The 14662-nt window shown below is 38.0% G+C and overlaps 1 protein-coding gene across 1 annotated transcript; it reads left to right on the top strand.

Moving 5' to 3' along the window:
- The first annotated feature begins 10612 nt into the window (after positions 1-10612).
- Positions 10613-10963, top strand: LOC149160906 (peptidyl-prolyl cis-trans isomerase-like). Its single transcript, XM_089434733.1, has one exon. It carries the CDS (start codon positions 10613-10615, stop codon positions 10961-10963), a length of 351 nt encoding a protein of 116 aa, XP_089290859.1.
- The last annotated feature ends 3699 nt before the right edge of the window (positions 10964-14662 follow it).

The following is a 14662-nucleotide window of genomic DNA, read 5'->3' as shown; positions in this document are numbered from 1 at the left end:
AATGCACACCCCTCGATATTTGATACTTGCGATTATGTATCCTCGCTTCTTTTTCTCTAGCTTATATTTGGCCTTCATAGCTTCTGCGAGGCCCAAGTCACTACTCTTTCCGGCTATGTCTACGGGATTGCTTCCTTTAATCGGCAGCCGCGAGATTCAGTGAATTAAGTCAGCTATGATGAGAATCAGCTCTCCCAGCCATAGATACCCGTCATGTACTAGACACAGTAGCTGCTGGATGATAAAGATAGTGATAGGCGCGCGGTGGTAGTGGGGTATCCACCGCAGATATAGTAACCCGGCCTTCTCCACACCTCGCAACCATTTCTGCTATCGTAGTTTGTCCATGGCCAACTGTGGGAATTTCTTGCTATCTGCAAGGTCCCAGTCTTCGAATTTTATATTCAGTACCCGTCCCAGCAGCGGTCCATCAAACCTGATATCATCCGGAAGAAGCAGGGTTTGGAGCGCGCTCTTCGAGGCCTCCAGGTCCTTTGGTATCTTGGTTGTCCCTTTCCATGGGGGAATGTAGGAGGGTAACTCTATCGCTGAAGGTGCTTGGGAGATATTTTCCTCCTCATCATCCTGTGCCTCTATTTGAGCTATTAGGTCTTGCAGATCTTCCTCCTCCTCTTCTGTCTCAATAGTGATGGCTTTACCCTTTTCGGCCAGCGAGATTTTACTAATTCTTGGGTGCTGTGGTGATACCTGGATGGGCCCCATCGGCTGTTTGTTCTTCTGCGATCGTGGTGTGCATGGGGACTTCGGTACCTCTTGTGCGCTTGTTGCCTTTCCAGGCTCCTCCTGGGTCACCCAGGGTTCTTGGCTACCTCCCATAATGCGCACTCCGGTTCTTAACATTGTGTTTATACTGGACTCGGTCAGTCGCGCATTTACGGGTGGCAAGGTAGCTTGGGATTCACTGCTTTGTTCTACCTCAATTATTAACAACCCTAGAGCTGCTTGAAAACTACCTTGTGGAATTTTATAGTAACAGTCGAATTTGAATTCAGCCCTTCCCTCCACTTTTTATTCCTTGGTACTTGCTTGGCGGCAGATCTTCCTGAATCTAGCTTGTAATTCATGTCTTAAAGGTCCGCCGCCTGCTCCTTTCTGCATTAAATTAGCCTTCTTGTCATGAACAGTGTCATCAATGGTCATTCCCCAGCCTCTGCATGCGGCAGCACATCCCCTTAAGTGCGACTGTGAGCCTTGTGCCAGACAGGCTCTACGCGGACCCCCCTTTCCATGCAGATTTCCTGCAGCCTTGTTTATAGTCCCGCGCCTTCTTTCAACTGCTTGGGGCACTGAGACTGTGCCTTCTACAGATAGTCAGGTGGTCACACCCTTGGTGCGAGGCTTCGCTTTTCCTGCTAGCCCGGGCTGCTGGCACCTTCCACATGCCTTTGTGTCATGTCCCCCTTTGGCTGGTACCTTCCCTTTTTTAGTAAGGTGCGGTTGCAGCCATAATAGCAGGGTCGCAATTTCTTCGAACACCGTAGTAGTGCTGGCTGGACTCAGTCCCCTCATACTCATTTTTTCATGGCCCACTTGCCCAACTTCATTTTCTAGTTTGAAAATTTCTTCATCCAATGTCATACTTCTCTTCCTTAGCTGTGCCCATTCATCATCGAGTTCCCAAAGTTTCATGCTTCCGCACCGAAGGTTTTCTTGTAGCTGCCGAATTCTTTTAACCAGGTCCCCGCATCCTGTTCCTACTATGGGAGCCGTAGTCTAAGGATGCTTCTGTTCCTTCCTGATTTCCTCTCATCTAGTCGTCGTTGAAATCATTTTTGCGCTCCAATTCGTGCTTATGGTCTTATCAGCCCATCGAACCACTGGGGTGCGCAGGTCCCCATCCGATCGTCCCACCTAGTAAACTGTCTTCACGATCCTGCATGGCCTTGTGAATGCATGTCGCTCTTTCCACTGCCACGTAGGGTCCTAATTTTTGAACCTTAGCCTGGGTTGTGCTTGCCCAGCATGCGACTGTACCCATCAACACAGGTGGGCACACTGCTTTGCCCTAGTTGCTCGACCCACGTTTGACACTGGGAATTTTGAAACTGCAAGTGCGTCCTTCTTCTATGTCCACACCAGCTTCCAATATTTTGCTGGTGCTTCTACCACCCTTGTGTAGGCACCGCACACAATGCCCAATCCATCATGTCGCACTGCTGTTGTTTTGGTCTTGACCTTCCAATCTCATTTAAGAGTTCATCCCCTCCTTTGTCCCCATCATATGTTGGTAATTCCCTAGCTTCGGTCATCACATACCATAGTGATCTAATCATCCTATTGCAATTTAGTGTTGATACCTCATGCAACCAGTTCTGCCAATGTTCTATTTCTTCATCAGAATCCGAAGTACAGGAACTGTCGCGCTCCCATGAGATTCTCCCATCTTCAGTTGGGTTTACCCAATCCTGATCTTGTGCTATTATCTGGTAAATGCAGTCCAGCTCATCATCATTATCATCTTCATGCACAGGTTTAGTGTAGCACACTCCTTCAGCTGGATCCAATGGAACGACGACACGTAGAGACTTTTTCTCAAAAATCATTTTTCGCTTCTTCAGGTTGATGACTCCATTCATATCTGTAGCCCAATCTATCCCTAATAACACAAGGTAAGGGTTACTATCATCCATAATCTCTATTACCTTGAAGTTTGTCTGCGTGCTCGCGCTGTCAATATCCACAGTTACCCCTTGCAATCTTCCCATGGGCACGATCTTTTGTTGATTTGCCATCTGTAATTGAATAGGAGACCACTGTAACATGGGCCGGCCCATCCGCTCCCAAGTCTATTTTGGTAACACGTTCGCGTCCGAACCCAGGTTGAGGACTACCTGATCCATCTCATATTCGCCAATTTGTGCCGTCAACCGCATTTCCCTCCTAGTACGTAAAGTATGCTTCCCCATCTTTCGAACTATGTGTGGTTCCCCTGATCCTGTGCACCTAGTGATCAGCTCTTGGAGTCCTTTAACTGCCTTATTGTCTCGTAGCAGCTTTATGCATGTCTCTAAAAAGGTAGTAAGCATAGACAGATCCGTTCCTAGTTCTGGTTGATCCTTACTACTTGAAGTAGAGGCCTTCTTGAAGCTCTTCTTAGTTTCCATAACCATTTCCTTCGTGCATTCTGAGTCAAGTTCAAATTCCTTCGTAGGGGCATTGCGGACTCATGTATTGTCCTCGGGTTGATTTTCCTTATCTTCCCCTATAGTCGCGCCACTTCTAAGCACCATATTCACATTGGGGTCTCCTTCGCATGGTTCCGACCTCATCATTTGGATATTTTGAGTTGGAGTAGGCTATACTACCCCTTTCTCGCACATCTGTGCGATCAACGTCAAACAATCTACCACTTCATGAACAAACTGATAGAAATACGGACAACATATTCTATTTGAATTCGTACAGTCGCATGCGTAGTGCCCGAGTCCTTCACAGTTGTAGCAGATTAACTATCTATGCCCTCGTCCAGGTCCTATCCCTCCTCGCCGTCGACCTCGTCCTTGAAATCCCCCCCGCATGATTACTGCAGCTGGATCGAGGCCTCACATTTCCATCTACATTCGATAAGCTGGGGTCCTATCCATCATTAGTTCATATCTCTGGCATGTCTGCTCATCGTGACCTACTGATCTACAAAAATTATAGTACAGTTGCTGCAGAGTTTGGGTGTACTTCTACAACAGGTGACAGTTGTCCGTTGCGTGCTTTCCACCCCCCTGACAAATCGCACACCAAAGAGCGGTGGATGCACTCTATCCTGCTTGTGCCTTCGGTCTCAATGGCATCAATCCCCCTCAGGCCAAATAGTTTGCGAATACAGGATAATGATCCTTATCGTGATCCTGGCCTTTGCATTTTATACACCACACTTCTTCGTGCACCTCTGGCCGGGGCACCCTATCCTGCTTCAAACTCTACATCTCTAAGCATAGGTTTTGTAGTTGCATGTGGATTTGTTGGACTCCCAACCCTGGATCCTATATCGGAGTTTCGTGCAACCTCATCACCATTTCTAATGTCTTTGCCTGGGTTGAGAGCTTCTGTTGCGACAGTGCGGTCCTCAGGTGTGGTGTCAAAGACACCACAAACCACGTGCAGTGCTACGCATCTGTTAGTGTCATATTAGCCTCGCAGATCATACTTTTTAGCCTTTGATATAGGTCCCAGGGGGTTTCACCTGGAAGCATCACAATCTCCTTGAATCCTATAATTGACTGCGTCTCCGATTTTGGTCAACTAAATTCTTTATTCAATGCAATTTGAATTTCTGTTATTCTGGCATTTGGGTGATCATTTGAGTTCTCGATATACCAAGTTAGCGCAAGGTCCTATAGCGTACTTACCAATGTGGCCTTCTTCATGTTATCATCCGTAACCCTGTGTGCTTCCCATACTGTTCTTACTACGAACCAAAACTGATCTGGCTCTTCGTTTCCTACTCCTTTGAATACAGGCAACTTGATCGCACTTGCCATGCTATACTGCTGGTTTGGTGGAGGTGGAGTGGGCGAAGTTGTCAAGCTTGCACCTCCCCTGGCTGTCTGCTAGCCTCGCGATCCAAGCATATAGTTCCGAAGAGAATGTCGCGAAGAAGACCTCATGGATTTCTGTATATATGAAGCGATCCAACCACCTTCTCTCAAATATCTGTGGAGTTTTGTTTTCTTGTCTTACAAACTCGTGCAACTTTTGATCCAACCAATATTCAAGTTCTTTCTTCGTAGGGTTCCAGTGTTCTGACATCAGACATCCCTTAGGCAGATCTCGGTCCTGGCAATGGAACCATTTGTTGGATTAATGGGGCCTGACCCAGGTTCAAAAATGTTTATCCAAACAAATCTCAACACTACCAGCCCTTTTGGCAACAGTTCACGGAGCGCGGACTGAAGTCTCACCCAAGGTAGTATGGGAGGGTGCTGGAACCAGGTTTCTGCACCCTAGGGTTGTCTTGATGCGGTCTGGGTTTACGCACAGTGATCCTACGCGGTGCGTTGCTCCACGCAGCTATCTTCTCAGAGTAATTACCTTAGTCAAGTGCAAATGCGATTTACCCCTTTCTGTGCTTAATATTATTATAGATCTTGGTTACTTATGAAGGTACAGTTCTTTCAGTTATTATTTAACATAAACAGACATGTGCATAATCATAAATCCAGAACAGATGCATAAACCAGAATATAGAACAGATACACGATATTTCAAAATCAACTTATCTTTATTAATGCCTTTATCTGGTTACAATCCACTTCCTTCCCTGCGCACATAGCTGTAGGGGTCCGCGCACACAGCTGCGGACTCTAACCAAGCCTCCGCGCACACAGCTGTGGAGCCTCTATCTCCTATTACAACCCTTGACTCAGACTTACCGACTTAGAGTGACTATCGCAGTCAACAACCCATGCACTATAGATCTTCTTAATCCCCCTCTAAACTATCTTCTACACCTAGAGCCTTGCTTTATTAATACATTCTCATGGTCCGCGGACCATGGGTAGGCCCATTCATTTTCTGTTATTTTACCTTATTTTCTGGCAGACTACCCTTTGACTTAACTTATTACAACTCATGCTCCACGCACTTCAGGGAGCTTTTACAATACAATACCTAAAACTGTGGGCTTTAAGCCCCAAAACCGTTACGTGGGGGATCCGCTACCCAACAGTCGTCAGATGTTGATTTCCTTTTCTACATGACCATAGTTGCATTTTTCACAATCTCTTCTTCCTTTCTTCACATATTTCTCCCTAGGAGCTTCTATCCATGGTTCCTTTGTCTTTGTCAACCACCTCATATTCCATATGAGGACATATTATGTTGATTTCATATATTCAATATGTGAGCCATGCATTCATGCATCTTTTCCAATGAAAGAGATCATTTTCCTTTGACCATACTCATGAGTTAGAGTATCCATCCATGCTATTTGCAACTATATGATGACATAACTTAATTCATTAAACATATGCATACATACCTATTTTCTTCTTTGGTCATCTAGTCTTCCTTCAAAAACTTCCTTTACTTGATTGAGAGTACTTCAACCATATTGACATGCTGCATTCCTTTGTCATCATACCATCATTCTTCCAAATTATGAATCCCATACAAGGTGGAATTCTTAGCGAGACACTTTCTTCTTCCAAGAGTTGAACCTTATAATGAAGATTCCAATGAAGGATCTTGATTATCCACATCATGCAAATTCTCCTTCCTAATTATGTATGATGAGATCTACACTAGATGGATTTCTTCTACCCATAAGTACTACTTATGCTTTCAATGAGGTTACCAAGAGTTACGTCCTTCTAATTATGATTTCCATAGACTTCGACTTCAAATATCTTTCAAGCTTCTTATGATGATGTCATGAGCTCTTGCTTCAATCATATTTTATTATGATTTCATCTTATAAATGATGCATCCTATCATGATTCTAATGTTTCCTACCATGATAGATATACTTTACAAAAATTGAAAATAACTAGATGGAGAATATTATCTCAATAATAGTAGAGATCTTTTACTTCCTCCTCCTTTTATTTCTTATTTTCAGCTTCTTCCACTTCTTTGGTGATATGATATTATTCCCTTCCTCTTTTCTTGTTGTCCTTCTTGAGTTTAGGAAAATTTCTCTTGTAATGCCCATATTGATGACAACCATAGCATTGGATTTTTGACATATCCTTCTTGTTCTTTTGTTGAGGACCACTTTCCAAATTTTCCTTTCTTCTTAGCCATGGCAGTAAATGCTTGTGCTTTCTCATTTGATCCTACGTCATTTTTAGCCTCGATCTTGGTTTCTTCAATTTTACACAATGGACAAATTTAATTGAATGGGGTAGCTTCCTTCTTTCCATAGATGCTTCATGTGGAGTTTCCCCATTCCTATTGTAGTGCATTGAGTACTACGGTGGTCATTTCCTTATCAAACATTATTTTTCAAAACTCTTGTAGTTGGTATCTTATTTTTTAAACCCTCATAAAGTATGAGGGTATTCCATCTTCCTTTGATATTATCATCTTTTCAAGTTCTTGTCTTAATGATATCACTTCTCCAGTAGTACTTAGAGAGAATAATTCTACTAGCTTCATGTATATTTCTTTTGATGTCTCCAGCTTTGATACATATGGTATCAAGGGATTTTTGATGGATTCTATAAGGATGCTTTGAGCCCTTACTTCCCCTTTCATATACTTTGCAATAACTTGAGCTTATTCCTTTGGAGGTTTAGTGATTGAACCATTAACATAATTGTTGACTTCGTTTTCTATGAGTATCAAATCTATCCTCTTCTTCCATGGAAGAAAGTTTGATGACCCAACCAATTTGTTTCTTTCCTTACAAATTGAAGTCATTTTGATAGATTTAGATGTGTACATAAACATACTCACTTTTGAAGATACTCCTTGATGACAATATCTTCAACTTCTAGTCTTCTTGATGATGATGATGATGATTGAAGATGTCCTCCAGTCCTAGAATTTTTCTTAGGTTGGTGATGGTAACTCAAACCGTTACTCTTGGAAAAGGCTAGAAGATATTACAACACCACAAAAATCCTACAATATTGACACTAACAATCCTAGATCAAATTTTGCAGGAGAAACTGTTGTTGCAATGGTAGCTACTTAAGTAGTCTCCAGACAACCTAATCTATAGTTTCCACATACACATTTATTGAGAAGAAATTGGATCTCTTCTTTAGCGCATCTGGAGAGGATTGATTTTGATATTTGATCTAGAGGGTTACTTGGCAAGAAAATTTTCTGGGTTATTTAATTGATCTATCAGACTATTGACTAGTAGCATTTCTCCTAAGGGTTGCACAACTAGGGTTCATAGCTCAACATGTATTATATGGTTTCAAACCCTTATTTTCTCCTTCAAACCCCCATGAACAAGATGCAATTTCATAAATTATCATAATTTTGCTTGTTTATCCTTCAATATGCTGGTGTGCACCAACTAAAAAAAGGAAAATATAAAAATAACTGTTCATTTTAGTGCAAGATAGTTTGAAACAACCAACATCATGAAATCTAGATCTCAGGTTCATCACAGGTTTGCAATCCAAGACCTTGGCAGAAAAGACATAGACCTTGGGAGAACAAAATACACACAATATCTTGTCTATAGGTCATCTCTTTACAAAAATTGACTTTTAAAAGTAAAATGCCCTGTATTTCAAGAACAAGAGGTCCCTGTTTGGAGAATAAGAATGACATTAGTTTTGATGGTTACTAGTTGAGTTTTGGATATTTGTTTTTCCTCGGACTTGCAGTCTTACATAGCAAGGATTAATACTAATATGTTTTATTGTAGAATGTTTTTTCATGCTTTATCTTACCTAAGTTTGATTTGTCTTGTCTGTGGTGTTCCTGATTGATTGTGAGAGGTCAAATATTTTTTTAGAGCAGGCATTAAAAGAAGAAAACAAACCACTGAACAATAAGGTGAAGCTTTAGTGTAGAGTTGTTCACCCGGAAAGTAAAGGTATTGGATTGTGAATGACCCTAGAAGGGGAGCTTCCATTTCCCTACCCTTGAGAAATCCATGACCACACAAGAAAGGCTTCATTCTTACGGGTTCTTTTGGCAGTGTTTTCCATTTTTCTTTCCTTCAATTATGATGAAAATTCAATGGGTAGAGTTTTTATCAAATGAATTTTCATTCGTTGTACCAAGTAACTGTTTCATGTAATTTTACATTATTTTAGTGGAGATTGGATGTATACCTTCTATTTGAGTTGAAATGAATGGAATTTCTACCTTATGTTTGAGCTACAATTCTATTATCTCTTAGTCTATTTCTCTACTAAGAAATTAAAGGCATTTAAGCTCTTAGAATACCTCTTTGTGCATTACCATGTTAAAGCTTTCCATAGTGATCATGCCTTTAAGTAGGATTTGAAAGGGTAGCTTGAGGAAATCAACCAGGAGAGAAATCATTACCCAAATACAACTGTATTACTGGAAAAATGTTATAAATTAATTAGAGTCTTGTCCCATGGATTTTTTTCATCTTAGTACCTTTTGTTGTCAATTTATGGGACCTATCTATCTATGTCATGGGAAAAAGTTTTTTTGGTGCACCATTCCTTTTTAGGTGTTAGTGGTTGGTAATTAGTTGATGATGATTATCTAGAGATAATTCCAAGTCCCAATACTAATGGAAAGTCCAAATATGCAATGATTTCATCAGCTTTTGTTTAGATGTTGTGATGTCCAATATCTAGCATCAATGCCACCCACTCTCGAATTCCATGTGGAGATAGCACTTTTAACCATGGTGTTGGATGTTCCATTTGTTTTGATTATAATGCATCTGATATTACATTAATATTCAACATGATTTTGTCAATTCTTACATCTATGGGCTTATGTGTAGCTAATATGGAATTCTATCTCCAAATTGTTGCTTGGTGGAGTCCTCATTTGAATGTAGATTTATACTTCTTCTCTACATGAAGAAATAGTTATAAGCCAAATGATACTAAAAAGTCCTTTTCCTTTTTTTTGATCATCAAGTTTGTACAATTCCCTTAACTGGAATGAGCCTTTTCCATTTGTTGGGCTATCATATGAACCCATGTGAAGAAAGATGGAATCAAAGTTCATTGAAAAACTAATTTTATGAACATAATTGGGTGTTTCAAACATGAAGAAATCCTTGTTAGGTATTTTTCATCCTTTTACAGATGCCTCTCTTGGAATCTAGTGAAATTTGCATGAAAAAGATGAAAAGGAGTGATGTCAAATTTCACTTTCTATAATGGTGAGGTCGATAAATGAGTACATTTCTAGAATACTAGGTGAAGAGGTCCAAGGATCAATAAGTGATAATCCTAGCATCGATCATTTGTAGATAATACTAGTCAAATATGGTATCACTAAGGTTTGGAAATTCTACAATTCTAAGGAGTCCAAGTGGCCTGGGAAAAAGGACTTCTACAAAATAGAAGATGGAATAAAATGACTTCTACAAAGTAGAAGATTGTTCCATTTCCATTGCCACATTCCATTGAAAAGATATATACTTATAAGGATGTAAGACATCATACCCTTCCTAAGAGAATGCTAATCAATCTACTTTTTATGGGTGTCAAAACAACATGTTGAAACATTTAATAAGAGGTTGCATGAAAATCTATAACATGCAAGACACACACCACTTTCTTCTCTCTCCTTATGTGAGATAGACAAGTGACATCCAACAAGTACCAAGTCATCCCTCCAAAATCTGTCCACAAATCATCTTTCAACAATCCACAATGAACTCGATCAAAGTCTTGACTTAGATTTTTACTAAGGCCAAATTTAGGCCTTCTTTATTGTCCCAAAAAGCTTGGTCTTCACCACATAATAGACTCTAATTTCAACTCTGAATGAGCGGGTTTTTCTCTAGAATAAAAGGAATGGATGGGTTTTATTTTATAGAATAAAAAGAATGAGAGGGATGCCATATCACTAGAACTTCCTCATATATTTCTTCAATTTCGAGGAAAAGAGGTTTTGTAGTGGAGAAAGTAGGGTTGATAAGTAGGTTTTCTTTTATATGTATGTTGATGGTGTCCCAACTAGCCGAATCGTGATGGAGCTCTATGTCAATGTGATGCTAAAGACGACCGATAAATTCCGTGTGTTGTGTACTGGAGAAAAAGGAACTGACCACTCTGGAAGGCCCCTGCACTTCAAGGGTTCAACACTCCACTATCTGATCCTAGGGTTCATGTGCCATATTGGTGACTTCACACGAGGAAATGACACCAGCGGGGAGTTGACCTACGATGAGAAGTTTACCGACATGAAATTTGCAAAGAAGCACATGGTGCCCGACATCCTCTCCATGGCCAACACCGACTTTAACAATAATGGGTCCCAGTTCTTGATCTGTACCACACAGACCTCGTGGATTGATGGCAAGCACATCATATTTGGTTAAGTTGTAGAGGGCATGGAGGTTGTGCGCGAGATCAAGAAGGTTGGCTCTGGATCTAGTAGAAATTCAAAGTCAGTTATCATTATCGACTCTAGAAAAATCACTTGCATTTTCATTATTTCCCTTCACCATTACAATGCATAACTTCATAGGGTATTATTACCTTTAAAGAATGCATTGCATAGGTTCCTAGGGTGTTGTTTCCCTTACCATTACGCTGCATAAGTTCCTAAGGTTTGTCAACATATATATTTCAAGGGTTTTTTGTATCTTTGGGGTCTTATAAACACAATGGTGAAATTGAAATGATGCAACCGTCTGATACAACTGTTTCAGTTGAACGTTATAAATAAAATCGGCTGAAATGTCATTTTTGCACTCACATTCTCCATGTGCAACTTTTGAATATCAAACTTCTTTGAATCTAATTTTTGGACATAAACTTTTTTTTAGGTTGGATTTTTAAAGTGCATTTTTAGGGTGAATTTTTAAAGTGAATTTTCTTAGCTAAAGTTTTAAAGTGAGTCTTTTGGGCTGAATTTTGAAATTTAACTTTTAAGACTAAATTTTGAAAGTGAAATTTTCTGGTTGGATTTTGAAAGTGACATTTTTTGGTTGGATTTTGAAAGTGACTTTTTTGGGCCTCATTTTAAAAATCTACATAGATTGAATTATCATGGGGAATCAAAGAAATTGTAAGAGAAAATATGATCGAATTAGAGACAATGAGGCTCATGGAGAATACTCGAGAAAGTATTACAAAATAAAGAAGGAAGAACACTTAAATATTGAAAGGGAAAATCAACTTCAACAAGAAGTTGAACCAGGTAAGTAAATGTAGATATTATAAATGATATTTAAAATTTAATAGTGTATTATGGAATTTAATTTTTATTTGATGAATTAATTTGAAAAATATTTTGCAATGTAAATAGAGAGAGATTTTCCTCATAACATTGATGATGCGATTGAAAATGCTGAAAGGCAAAGTGAAGAAGAAAATGAACTAATGATTGGCGATGTTGTTGAAGATGTCAAGTGAAGAAGTTGAACCACCCTTAGGTATGTATATATATATGTCATGTATTATTGAAATTTTACATATTTATTAGTATCAATTTCATAAACTCTATTTTTTAATTTAATTATTTTATGTATATTTATACTAATTTATATTAAATTATCATATGTACAGATCAAATCAATATCGATGATAAAATGTTAAAAAATGTCAACACTGGCACATATTGAGATAAAAAAGTTTACCATGTTATACGATATCGTGTGTTAAGATCATTATTGATAAGTTCTTTAAAGATGAAAATGTAACAGTTTAAGCTCAAATTTTAAGAGTTCTCTTAACATTGAAGAAATTAAAAGAAGCTACAACTATATTAAGCATTCGAAAATCAACAAAAGATAAAAGGGTGAAGGAAAATGTGATTCAAAATATAAATAGTGCTCTAAAATCAATTGGAAGATCTAGAAAGAAAAGTGACCTAGATGCACGTAGATCAATACAAATGGAAGTGGTTTCATCAAGTACTAAAGAAAATTGTTTCGCAAAATCTATGACAGAAGCATTACAGACCTCACGAAAAACATTGCGCAATCACAGGAAATTTTGATTGCAAATAGATGAAAATGATGAGCTTGATTCTTGGACAGTTATTTGTAGGAAACCATACAAATATAGGCTTGGAGAAGATGTTAAAAAAATAATATATGAATATTGGATGAAAAATCAATGTGTTTCACCAAAAGTAAGGGATGTGATGTGGCGATGAATATCACGAAATCAGTATGAAAAAAAAGGAAAACATATCTTGGACATCACTTAGATAGAGTTGTTCAATAAGTTCATAGAAGAGAATCATGGAATTAATGTCTCAATTAGTACTTTTGTGCAACAAAAACCATGGTATGTTAAACCTATCACTGTATGTGACACTTGTTGTTGTCATTATCATGTGGAATTTCAATTATATTATGACACCTTCCTTAATTTTGGTAAAATTTTTTGGAAAAATTCACCTCCTCCTTCCACTATCCATGATTTCATATCTGAAATTCTATGTGGAAGAGAAAATCATGAATTATTTTACCAAAAGAAATGTGTTGGTGGTAAAAAATGTGATCATTGTGGAAATTTGACTTTGTTTCATGACAAATATCCTATTGATATGAATGATCAATCACTTTCCAACATAAAAGTGAAATGGAAGAGATATGAATATATCCATACATCGATTGGTTCAAGTAGTAGTACAAGTGCTAGAAGGATTGATTTACAAGAAGAAGAAATTTCTGTGATAGAGTTTTTGAAGAAGTTTGAGACAAAAATTTATAAATACACCAAGCATTCTCATAGAGCTCAATGGCAGGAATTTCGAGTCAAAAAATACTGTGAAATTTTTCCACGAGGGACCATTTGTCGATAATTGATTTTGCAAAAAATTACACATTTGTTGCACAAAATGAAATAAAAAGTGAATATTATAATTCTGACCAAGTCTTCATGCTTGTCCATGTTTTATATAGACATGCTAAATAAAATATTGATCATATAGAAAGTAACAGTGAAAATTGACATGTTATTAAATAATATAATTTTTATATCAGCGATGATCATACACATGATACCCATTTTGTACAACATTGCTTTGATAATATTTATGACTCATTGAAAATTTGTGGAATAAAATTCAATGGACATTGGACATGGTTAGATGGATGAGTAGGTTAATTCAAATATTCATGATCATTCTTTTGGTTGTGTCGTCTTCATATGAAAACCAACATTAAACATTGTTGGAATTTCTTTGAGACTGGTCATGGGAAAGGAGAACATGATGGCATAAGGGCATGCATTAAATGAGCACTTTGAGGATATCCAATGGACCACTCTGCACACTGACTTGTCTCAGTTGAACAATTTGTTCAATGGTGCATTGTTGCACTAAGCCCTGAGACCACACCATCAAGGGAGGTATGCAGGTATGTACATATAAATTAAATTGTATATATTTTTAATATATGATAAAATTTCTATTAATTTCCTAATTTTAAAGAGTTATAAATTATACAGTTTAAATAACTGATTGATGATTATCTTTGATATATAAATTATATTTTGAATAACATATTTAATTTATTGTTTGAATTTACGACACATTTTTTTGGCATATTAGAGTCCAAGATGTAGATAGATCGATTAAATATGAAGTTGAAATAGTAAAATGGAATAAAAAGTTGCATTCAATTAAAATAAAAGAGTATCGAAATGCGTTTTCATTTGATAGAAGAAAATAATCTTGTTTTTGTCCTATTTGCATAGAGGACACACAATTCAATGATGTTTGTGAAAACAATATGTATGTGAAATCTTGGAAACATACAAAACTTAATAGAAAGGGGAAAATGTCATTTGCAAGCTTCAAAGAGATGGAATCAGAGGAGACTATAATGTCATTTGAAGGTGATGGAGTTTCTGATCTTGTTATAGAAGGTAACATTTCAATCACTTTCAAAGGATAAGTACCATTATGTATACGTAGCTAGATAATAGTTAAAAAATAGATATAAATATATAATAAAATAAAGTATGTGTTGATAATCAATTTTTTGTTAATTATGATATGAATTTACACTTTTTTTTATTGTACAGGAGATCTTTTTGCTATAGTTTCACCCACTAAAAAC

Source organism: Pinus tabuliformis, chromosome 5_2 (assembly GCF_031772625.1).
Source record: "Pinus tabuliformis cultivar Carrire ecotype Pingquan chromosome 5_2, CPIR1, whole genome shotgun sequence".
Taxonomy (NCBI): domain Eukaryota; kingdom Viridiplantae; phylum Streptophyta; class Pinopsida; order Pinales; family Pinaceae; genus Pinus; species Pinus tabuliformis.
The sequence above is the reverse complement of the archived record's forward strand: the minus strand, read 5'-3'. Positions and strand labels throughout refer to the sequence as shown.